Source organism: Musca domestica, unplaced genomic scaffold (genome assembly GCF_030504385.1).
Source record: "Musca domestica strain aabys unplaced genomic scaffold, Musca_domestica.polishedcontigs.V.1.1 15, whole genome shotgun sequence".
Taxonomy (NCBI): Eukaryota; Metazoa; Arthropoda; class Insecta; order Diptera; family Muscidae; genus Musca; species Musca domestica.
In genome coordinates, this window is record NW_026712207.1 from 8508773 (window position 1) to 8520603 (window position 11831).

General features: G+C 36.4%; 1 protein-coding gene across 1 annotated transcript; it reads right to left on the reverse strand.

Annotated features, from left to right (window-relative positions):
- Positions 1-3207: 3207 nt before the first annotated feature.
- LOC101890700 (protein ERGIC-53) lies at positions 3208-9828 on the reverse strand. The gene is made up of 6 exons (XM_005179219.4): positions 9585-9828; positions 9022-9213; positions 8432-8958; positions 6374-6870; positions 3758-3877; positions 3208-3687 (listed from the first exon to the last, which is right to left on the reverse strand). The coding sequence occupies exons 1-6, from the start codon at positions 9793-9795 to the stop codon at positions 3651-3653; spliced, it is 1584 nt and encodes a 527-aa protein (XP_005179276.1). The 5' UTR covers positions 9796-9828; the 3' UTR covers positions 3208-3650.
- Positions 9829-11831: the final 2003 nt, after the last annotated feature.

Consider the following 11831-nt stretch of genomic DNA (forward strand, 5'->3'; position numbering starts at 1 on the left):
GCTGCGGAGGACTAAAATAACAAATCGGATGAATAATATATATTGGAGCTATAGTTATATCTGAACCGATTTTGATCAAATTTGGTATACTTATTTTCAGGCCTAATTCGGTTGTATGTGCAAAATTCCATACTATTCGGGCTGATATAACACATTTGGTGTACAATAAAAGGCAAATCGGATGAAGATATATATGGGAGCTATATCTAAATTTTTACCGAATATCTCCAATTTCAATAGGGTTCGTCCTTGGGCCAAACAAATGATTTTTGCAAAATTTCATATGGATCGGTCTCTCTTTAACATTTTCTCTTATTTTACATTTTATAAGAGTTATGATTGGTCAAAATTGTGACCCTTTGTGGTGAAGGTATTTAATGGAGTTTAACGATACTGGCAATTTTCGTACCAAATTAGGACTGGTGTAAATATTTGTATTTGCAAAATTTGCACAAAATCGGATGACGTTATGTTGTTGTGAGAGGTAAATTATTTTCTGTGAAAATGTTAACCTTTTGTGGGGGAGATACCAGGAGGCATTGACCGATATTACCCATCTCCGAATTCGATCTTAGTTTGATAATAATATCACGATGTACCAAGTTTGGACCAAATCGGATACTCCCTTCGAGAGCCTGCCAGATAGAGAGAGACGAACGGATGGACGGACATCCCTGGATTGATTCTAAATATCCTGAAACGGATTTTGTCCGAAGGGACCTAGGGTTTAAACCCCTTATTCCAATCAGGCACGTTTTGGCCGTATCAAATGAAATGTACCCTCTGTAGTGCAATATTTCTAGATTCTAGCTTCAGCCGATATTTGGCATTTTCATGCCAGATCTTGTGTTGGTACAAAAATCGGGTTGTGTGAAATTTGAAAAGAATGGGGTGTTTATTTTGGACTTCCATTCCACATTTTAAAAGAGTTATAATTATTTAAATTATTTACCGTTTCTGGTAGAAGCATTTGATGGAGTGGATCAATATTGTCAATTTTCCCTCCTGACGTAGATAGAATTGTGAGGATTTTCAAAGTTGGAAGAAAATCGGATGATTGTTTTCAGTTCTATGAGGTAAACTAGTTTTATGACTTACTATGACTTTTTGTTGGGAAGGTACCAGATGGAGTGGACCGATATTTCCCAGCTCCAAACTTAATAATCTTACGATGTACCAAATTTGGACGAAATCGTATACTTCCTGGTTGAGTTATCGTGCACATACAAGCCAAACAGCACACAAATGTCCTAAAACGAATATCGTCCAAAGAGGCATAGGGTCCAAAAACTTTATTTAGATAAGGTACGTTTTGGCCGTATCAAAGGTATCTGTAGTCATGTGGCTAACAAAACCCGATCGCCCAATATCAATAGCACAAAGAGCACTCTTTACATCGCCTTTTGGAATGTTAATTGCTAATCTTTTTATTTTATAAATATAAAGTTGTTAAGTTTTGGAAATGTTAACAATTTTGTAATTACTTACGTGAAAACAAAATCATCCATTTGAACGTTAATGTCTTCCCTCGGTGATTGATTGTGAGACAGCACATTTCATTTAAACAACATATTCTGCACTTTTTTTATAATTTATATAAACTTTTATAACATAAATACTTCAACCAGTAATATGCACACATAAATAAAGTTATAATTTCAATAATTTGCAATTAATTGCCAAAAATATCACAAACTTCACCAATTTTCTTATTTGCATTACTCAGTTGAGCTTTGTTTACATTTTGCCTCGTCCAAAAATAGTATTGCCAAGTATTAAAAGTAAAAGTTCATAGATGTTGCCAGACATACAAATGTGAGAAGATAACGTCTCCTCTCATCTTCTTACTTGTTTCCTTTGTTCGAGGTTTAAATTTGCGTCTAAAGGCAGAATACCATTTTTTAAACATATAACAACAAAAAACAATTCAACCATTAATACACATAACTTAATAATGCAATAATTTTTAATAACTTTACAAAAATATCAAACATTTGTCGTTCGTTTAACTCGGTTGAACTTTGTTTAAATTGTTTCCTCGCTAGTAACAGTATTGCCATGCGCAAATAATAATTGCTCATAGGTGTTGCCAGATTCACATAAGTATGTAGTATATAACAACATAACCTGTCACCCAAGGCCGTCTGTTTCTTTCTCTTAATTTATTTTTCGTTTGGTTTTTAAAATTTAAAAGAAAAATGCTTAAAGCCCACACAATTTGGAAAATATACCAATAAATGTAAGGTGTGCAAACTGAATTCGCCAAAGCTAGACCTAAGTTGAATGTCTTCTATGTTTAATGTGCCAAAAGCGGATGGGTAAGCAAACCTTGCAAAATTATTTACAACGTTTTTCTCATTTGAAGGACGTTTCAAAATTCGGTTTTGTGTTGATTTTATCGACATTATTCACCGAAAATGTTTCAAATTTTGTATTTGAAGTTCTTAATGTATACTACAGCCTATGACAGAAAATTGTCTGTGCCGGTCGACGTCTTCGTATAGCTCCCATATAACCGCACCTCCCGATATTCGTTATTTTGATGATTTTAACGACATTATCCACCGTAATTGTTTCAATTTTGGTATTTGAAGTTCGTAATGGATACTATAGCCTTAGACAGAAAATTGTCTGTGTAGGTCCACACTTGATAGTGGGATTGCAAACATTAAAATCATCAATACCTTAAAAAAACAAAATTAAACTCGAAAAATTATTTTAAAATATTTTGTTTGTTTTATTTATCATTGTAAAAAAGATGAAAATTACAAATCTTAGAAGTGGAAAAAAAAACGAAAAAAAATTGTTTTTAGAAAAACGATGTAAGAAAATTTATCAAAATATATAAACTTTTTTTCTTGCAGACTGGAATGTGTGGTCAGTTTGTTACAAATTGGAAAACATAATTTTCAAATTAGTTAATATCAATTAGAATAGAGAGAGAGGCGCTACTTAGCTTAAAAGGGAAATAAAAACGAAAAAAATAAACTAAAAAAATCAATTGCAACAACTCCAGTCTAGAACTGTGGGGAACGAAGGGCGGGGCAATAGATCGATTTAAAACTAAAAAAAGAGGGTCTACTAAAAATAAAATTATAAAAAATAGTATAAAAAACAACAATTAATGTGGTTGCTAGATGTGTTCATGGGGAGTTTGATTCTAAATTGGGCGGGATTGAAAGTAGAAAAAATAAAAACACAAAGAAGTTGTTTTTTGTTTTACAAATGTCTTGTTGGCAAATGTGTTTTGACAGCTATTTTCTTTTCATTTTTTTTTTACAAAACTTGTAGAGACTAATCAGTCTATTTTGTGGTCGATTGGTATACGTACGAAAAAGAAACCAGAAAACAAAACCAACAGAATGATATGAATATTTGGTATTTTGTTTTCCCTCTTTTCCCTCTGAGCAATGTTTCAGTTATACGAAATAAAAAAAAACAAAAAACGAAGACAAAAGTTTTGTAGAGAAACGCCAATGGAAAACAATCATCATCTTGAAAAGCAATATTACATATTAACGATTAGCCAACTGCTTGGTTGGTTGTCTGTCTGCCTGTCTTGCCTATTTAATCATTAATATAACATATTGTTTAATTCATTCTTCTTCTTCGTCTACGTCCTTTTTCTTAGCAACATTTATTTTATAGTCCTAATAGAATTTTTTAGCTTGGGCTTCACTTCTGCTCCTGAAAAATGGAAGGGAAAAAATTAATTCGTTTAAAGTTTTATTTAAATAAAATACTGGTATCTACTTACTTGAAAATAGTATAAAGGAAGACTAAAAGTAGCTGTACAGCCGTAACACTAAGGAACAATGTAACACCTACACAGTTGCCGGTGGGGCAAGCTGTTTGAGCCTGTGGTGAGGCACCCAATCTGTAAGGCAGGAAAAAAAGTGAGATGGTTTTTTTAGAATAGAATAAAATGAAGAGAATATAATAAAAAAGAATAAAACCAGTAAGGAAAAGTCAAAAGTCGGCGGGGCGACTATATGATACCCTACCCCACTAGGCATATTTAGTAGAACTCCCGTAACAGAATAATTTATTAGAATATAGGATATACAGGGTGAGATGAAAAAACTGCAACCACCTTCAGACTGCTGTCATTTTTAAACCACTCGTCCGACAGCTGTTAAAATTATTCCAGTGACAGCTCATTATATTGTTTACAAGCGTACAAAAGCATTTTGGTGAGAATTTTCAGAAAAAAAAGTTATTCGTGATGCAATTCAAGCGTGATAGTGCGATTTCTTTATATTTGGCCGGAAAACCACAAGTGGTTATCCTTAGAGCACTCTAGCATTTGAATGTGAATAAATCTCGAAAGAGCTAAAGAGTTGCTTCGCTTGGCAGAAAGTGGTGAACTGCCGAATTTGCTTTTCTCCGATGAGAAAACATTCGTTGTCCAGCAGCAATGGACCAAAAGGTCTCCGAGTGGAGTGGTTGTTTATACAACCGCGCATCCTTTAACCTAACCTAACGTTGTCCAACAGTTTGTAAATAAACAAAATGATCGTGTTAACTTGCCAAAGAGGTCAGCTGAAAATGTGCCACCAGAACTCAAGCCTCAAGCCGTCCATAATGATGGCCGCCATAACAGCCGATGGTCGCTCTCCGCTGGTATTAATCGATCGTGGCTTCAGAATAAATATCGAATATTATCGCGAAAATATTCTGGAGGGTGTATAAAGCCTTGGGCACGCAAACATTTTGGAAAGCAAGGTGGCACTAAAAATACCAAAGTGTCGATAACCTCAGGCAAGTGCTTCGTCGGGAATGGGCGAAAATACCGCAGAGCAACATTCGGGCAGCGTGTGACGGTTTAATTGGCCGTTGAAAGGCCATAATTCGTGTCAAAGGTACCCAATTCGAACAAATCTAAACTTATTCTAAAATTTGATGCTATTCCCGACATTTTTTGCTTTCATTCAGTAAAATTTAAAAAAATGTATAAATTATGACGTTTGAGTTTTTGCAATTTTTTTATCCCAACCTGTATATGGGAGCTATAGCTATAACTAAACCGATTTTCACCAAATTGGATATATTTGCTTCTAGACTGAATTCGGTTGGATGTGCCAAATGTTAGGTGATTTGGACTGATATTGGCCATTTGGTGCACACTTAACCCCAAATCGGTTGAATATATATATGGGAGCTTTATCTAAATTTGAACCGATCTTGATAAAATTTGGCCGAGGTATTTATGGGCTGTATCTGATATCTGGTAGCAAATATCATTGTTGTCGAAAGCATATTACGAATTTGAGGGACTTCAACAACAAATCGGATGAAACATATATGTGAGAGCTATAGCTATATCTGAACCGATTTTCTCTAAATTTGATGTACTTGCTTCTAGACTTAATTCGGACGGATGTGCCAAAATTCAGGGGATATTGGCCATTTGGTGCAAAATTAATCCGAAATCTCATCCGATTATCACCAATTTTAATAGGATTTGACCTTGGGCCAAACTAATATTGTTTGGCAAATTTCATTTCACCTTGTGACCTGTATTTTGTTCACAAAAAACATGGATAGACGGACGGACGGAGTGGCATGCATAAATCGACTCAAAAAGTGATTCCATTTAGATCTTCCAAAGTAACTATGGGTCTATCTAGCTTCCTTCTCCATGTCACAAACAAATGCACAAAGACATAAACTGTGGGGTGTAGGGTATAAAAATATAATATTTAGATCAAATCGAGTTATCTCTTTTTCGCTTTGATTTAGATTTAATGTTGTATAAAATGCTGACACAATGTGAGGGGAAGGTTCTAGAAATTGTGAGCCGAAGTGGTCTAAACTCAAACCTAATAACAATTTTGTGGGAATTTCACGAAATCAGAGCTTCATTTCCCACTGGGAATTTTCAAAATATGTACCCTTAGGGGGGAAGTGCCGAAAAAGACTTTTCCTTCTTTGAAATGTATTGTTTAATGCAAAATTGATGACATTTGAAATTTTAAAATCTTGAATCCTTCCAAAATTGACCATATATTTGGGGTTAGTTCCAGCAAAATTGTGATATTTGAAACTAAGACTTCTTAAAGGTTATATCTCCATGTTTTCAACTAAATAAGCAATGTGAAAACTAGCATCAATCAACTCTTGAAATTTGTATTGATATTGGACGGGCTCTTATCATCGTCAATTATCTTTAAACGACGCCATGAGAAACAACAAATATTCGGGAAGTTCCACTTAACATGTGAGTGATAATTTCATAAATCAAATTTCGTAATGAGATTTTTCTAGTCGTAATGAATGGAGACAATTGATTGATGAATAGAATTTCTTCTTCATGAAATTTATAAATAATTATATTTTTAAAAATAAATAAATAATCTGTTTCTATACTCACTTTTGTCCCACGTGTGTTATGCCCTGTTTCACCTGATTCATGCCATCGCGCATTTCATTGATAATCGCCTGGACATCATAGCCGGCCGATTGCACCTGTCCGCTGGGAGCTCGTTGTTGCTGTTGAAGAATTGAATCGGTTCTGGCATGAATATCACCAATCAACGAACGAAGTTCACGTGCTGTGGCCAAAAGATTATTTTGATTGGCAACCATCAGATCGATTTCGGCACGTGAAATGCTACCACCAACACCAACCATAGGAGGTTGTTGAGCAGCACCACCAGCTGCAGGTGGCTGTTGTACGACACCACCAGCGGCGGCACCCAATCCTCGAGATACCAACGATAAGGTATTCTCTTGCCGACCAATAACTTCATCCATTTTTCTCGACAATTCACGGATGTGTTCAAAGATTTGACTCTGGCCTTGCCAAATTTGTCGTAATTCACGTTGATTTTCCGATTCGTAGAATTCATCCCATTCTTCTTCTTCTTTCTGGAAAGGGAGAGAAGAAAAAAAAAAACAATGTTATAAAAGTCAATAAATAATGTTTTCGGAACTTGAACGAATTTTTCAGAAAAAAAAAACGTTTTTGGTGGGATTGACCGTAGAGGAAGGAAGGCCTAGATAAAAAGGAAAAATAAGGCTTCTTTGGAATGGAATGCCTCAAAAATAGGAATGTAAAGAAAATGGTTCCTTGTAAAATAGCTGAAATAGAAGATTTTCTACAAGAGCTGTTATAGAAAGGAAGGCCGCCTTGAAGGGCTTCTATAGTAGTAGAAGGACTTCTATAAAAAAGTAAACCACCAAAAGAGGCTCTCATAAAAAATAAGGTCCACTTAGAAGGGGTTACAAAAACAACAGACCGCCTAAAAGAACAAAAGTCGTTCTAGTAAGGCTTCTTTAAAATGGAAGTCCGCTTTAAAGGACTTCTATGGAATAGAAGGTAGCTTAAAGGGGCTGCAATAGAAGTCGGTCTCAAAGGGCTTCTATAAAATGGAAGTCCCCTTTAAAGACTTCTGTGGGATAGAAGGTCGCCAAGAAGGGCTTCTATGGAGTAAAATTCCGCCAAGAAGGGCTTCTATGGCTATAAGGGTTTCTATAAAATAGAATACCACTTAGAAGGGCTTCCATAGAACAGACGCAGGGCACCACAGAAAAAAATACTGCCTAAAAGAGCTTCTTCTGACAAAAAGGTCAAATCGGTAGACCTTTGCAGGACAGAAGACCACCTAGGAGGATATCCACAAAACAGAAGGCAGCCTAGAAGGGCTTTTATAGAACAGAAACCCACTTAGAAGGGCTTCCATAGAACATTAGGAATCCTAAAAGGCCTTTTACAGAACATTAGAAGAGAAGAAGGGAGAAGGGCTTCCATAGAACCGAAGGCCTTCTTGCAGGGCTCTATAGAAAAAATATTACCTAAAAGAACTTCCGACAAAAAGTTTGAATGAAAGACCTCTACAGGACAGAAGGCCAAGTAGGAGAGCATCTACATTACAAAAGGCCGCCTAGAAGGGCTTCTATAGAACAGAAGACCACTTAGAAGGAGGGGATAAGGCCTCCTGGAAGAGCTTCTACAGAACATTAGACCGATTAGAAGAGCTTATTTAGAAGATAAGGTCGCATAGAAGGGCCCCTATGGGAGAGAAGGTCGACAAGGAGGGCTTATAAAAAAACCAAAATTCAACTAGAAAGGCATCTACAGAACGAAAGCAACCTAGGAGGGCTTCTATAAAACAGAAGAACACTTACAAGGGCTTCCAAAAGGATATTTCGTAAAACGCGGCGTCCTGGAAAGGTTCTTATGAAATAAAATGCCACTAGATGGGCTTCAATAGAATAGAGGGATAACTAGAAAGGCTTGTTCAAAAGAACTCACAAAAAGATTCTGTGGATTATATGGTCTACTAGTAGGCTTTTATAACAGTTCTTCATTGAAGTTCCAGATTTTTCTATAGAACCTGATGAGGGTACATTGACGTGTCAAATTTCTCCAAACCATTTTTTCAATCCTAAAATAAAAACAAACATTCACAATTCCCCTCTTACTCACCTCATCAGGATGGTCCTTTTTGTACTCCTGCTTTTGTTTTTCCAATTTCTCCTGATATTCCTTGTATTCCTGTGAGAGCTTTTCATTATCTTGTGGCACTTTGTTTTCAACAATTTGACCGGCTGGATGCAATGACGTCGTCAAGAAATGATAAACATCATGATCATCGGCCAAACCACCAGTTGCTGCAGATAAACCAAAGTAACCATTTTTGGGCAGCTGGACACCATCGGCGCGCAAACACATCTCATAATCGTCATTATTGTTTGTCATGCCATTGTGGAAGAGTACGGTCAAGACATTATTATAGTATTCGATGCGGGCACGTGTAGGGAAGGGTTTGTTACGGAAGTCACGTAAGCAACCGGACAACAGTTGTGTGGTACCATCATTGGCATGATCGAATTGCTTCGTGCCATCATTCAACACAGCCATAATGTAGGGATTGTTGTGTTTATTGTCATTGTCAAAGGAATCGAAGAAAATACCCAGACCATTCCAACGATCCGAGGAACCAAATACAGGACCTATAACAACACTCACATCAAATCTAACTCATTTACTTTTTAAAAAAGATGTGAAACCCTTACCATTGTAATCACCCTTTTGTGTGGTATACCAAAAGGCCAAACCATCGGCTCCAATGCGACCACGTCCATTCACCCGGAACACAATTTCAACTTCCCACCAGTCGAAATTCAATTGATTCTTTGTCCAGATGGCACCCTTCTGTGAACGCAAAGAGGGGGCCACACGGACCATTTCTGAGCTGGCAATTGCATCTGGAAAAGAAATTGGCATAAATTTCATTCATCAACAATTTCCCATTCATCGTTTTCATTCAGCCAGTAGCATTGGTCAAAAGGAAGAATTTGTTTGCGTGGCCATTTAGAGATATGAATTACCGGATAGCTGCTGACTGCTGGCTTTTGCCACTCTGTCAACATTTGGTCTATGTCTTCCATCTCTTTTGTGCACATTGTTTCATATGCGCGCCCCAATGTTGTGTGTGAGATGGCACTTGTTTTATTTTCACTGACTACGACGACGACGACTGACGTGTGCTTGCTGGTGTTTTTGTCAAATGCTAACTCTTGCCTTTGCTACTTAGCTGCCACTGTATTCTTGTTTTTGTTGTTGTTGTACTACTTACTTCCACCATATTCCCAGAATGGTACTGTTCCATCTTTTTGTGCCAAGTATGGAGGCTTGAAGGAATACTTATATTCGAATCTCCTATGGACACCAACCTGGCCAGGATTCACATTGGTATTCGCCTGTCCACTGGCTTTTATTACCAATAATGGTAAAATCAAGAGAAAAGACCGGAGCAACAACATATTTCTTCTTGACAACAGATCCATTTTTCTGTTTGACAACTAGTGGTGGTCGCCACACGAAAGTGGTTGTAAATCGATATTTGGATGTATGGCGATAGTGCGAGAGAGAGAGTTATCGATTATCGGCTTAATCGTTGTGTTTACACAAGAGAGGGATTTGTTGGAATTTGATATATTTTTACTTTATGACTTTTCACGCAAGTTTTATGAGGTATTTAATGTTTTTATCATGGTAGAAGAATATAGGGAGATGCATCATCGCTTGCGAACATTGAAATGTCAAAATTTTAAAATTGTTTTGTCAAAAATAAGTAGATTTTTATATATTTTCTTATACGATGCAAATCGGAAGTGGTTACAATATGCATTTCTCAACAATTTTTACAAAATTTAATAATTTTTCATTCAACATTTTTAATTCCAAAATCGGTTTGACAGTTCATTGTCCCAGCAGCTGTTTCGAAGCGACTACCTGTATTCTTCTACCATGGTTTTTATTTAAAAAACTGATAAGAAAAGATATTTGTAGAAATTTGTATTTAAACACATATTTGTATTTAAAAACATATTAAGGCCCCAATAGTATAGAGAGTATTTTTGATTCCGTTTGTAACACCTCGAAATATACATTTTAGACCCCACAAAGTATATATTCTTGATTAGCGTAAAATTCTATATCGATTTAGCGACGTCCGTCCGTCACGCTACCTTCCGAACGAAATGAAGTAGGTCGATAAAATTTTACTCAAATGTAGTATGTCTGCAGGACTTTTGGTATTGAAAATGGGCCATGTAGGTCCACGTTTTGGTATAGCCTCCATATAACTGTACTTTCCTATATTCGGTATTTTGATGATGTTAGCGACATTATTAACCGGAATTGTTTCAAATTTGGTATTTGAAGTTCGAAATGATACTACAGCCTATGACAGAAAATTGTGTGTGCAATTCCACGTCTTCGTATTTTGATGATTTTAGCGTCATTATTCACCGGAATTGTTTGAAATTACGTATTTAGAGATCGTAATGGGAACTACAGTCTGTGACAGAAAATTGTCTATGCAGATCCAGGTCTTCGTATAGGTCCCATATATCAATACCTCCCTATATTCGGTATTTTGACGATTTTAGGTACAATACCCACCGGAATTGTTTGAGATGTCGTATATGAAGTTCATAATGGATGCTACAGCCTGTGACAGAAAATTGCCTATGCTGGTCCAGGTCTTCGCACAGCTCCGATATAACGTTACCTACCCATATACGATATTTGAATGGTTTTAGCTACATTATTCACCATTTATTTCAAGTTTCGAATTTGAATATGGTATGGCTTATGACAAACCATGCCTATGTAGGTTCACGTCGTATAGACCCCAATATAACCGCTATATTCGGTATTTTTAACAGAATTTTTTAAGGATTTTATTTTTGAAAATTTCTAAATTTGTTCCAAATGGTGGGTGGTGGCCCGGCCGAACTTACTGCTTTTTAACTTGTTATTGATGAAGTGTGACATAAAAACGTCTGAGGACATCATTCTGCTATGCCAGCAACGCTCTTCTATAACACAACTTGTTTTGTTCAAGTTCCGTACTGATGGATTTTGGTTTGCACAGCAGTTGACTCTGAGTTGACAATCCGTGAACTCGGGCTGTTCCAGAGCGTGGTGGAGTTATTTTGTCCCAACAATGTTTCCTTGCGCGGACGACTTGAACATGCTTTTGAATGTGACCACTAGAATCTGGGGGTAGTTCGTGGTCGGTATAAAATTTCCCTCGACCTGCACAATCAGCTGTGTTCCAATCGCCGCAGACTACGTAATAAAGAGTGTGGCCGTAGATTTCGTGGCGTCCTCCCATTGTAGTTATACCTACCATAGGATTTGCATCATTTTTTTTTTTAATTTTAGCCAAGAGATATTAAAACAATCGTTTTGTAATTTATTTTTATTTAGGGATATCTTTTTTTCTCATTTAAAAAAATACGCAAATCACTTAAAGTGTTATTTAGAGTAAATAATAAAAAAAAATAAAAAAAAAATATAAATTACGACAAAG

Coding starts and splice junctions, on each gene's coding strand:
- LOC101890700 (XM_005179219.4), bottom strand. CDS start 9,795: ATGGATCTGTTGTCAAGAAGAAATATGTTGTTGCTCCGGTCTTTTCTC. Junction 9,214..9,584: donor ATTCTGGGAATATGGTGGAA/GTAAGTAGTACA, acceptor TTTCTTTTCCAG/ATGCAATTGCCAGCTCAGAA. Junction 3,878..6,373: donor ATAACACACGTGGGACAAAA/GTGAGTATAGAA, acceptor CCTGCCTTACAG/ATTGGGTGCCTCACCACAGG.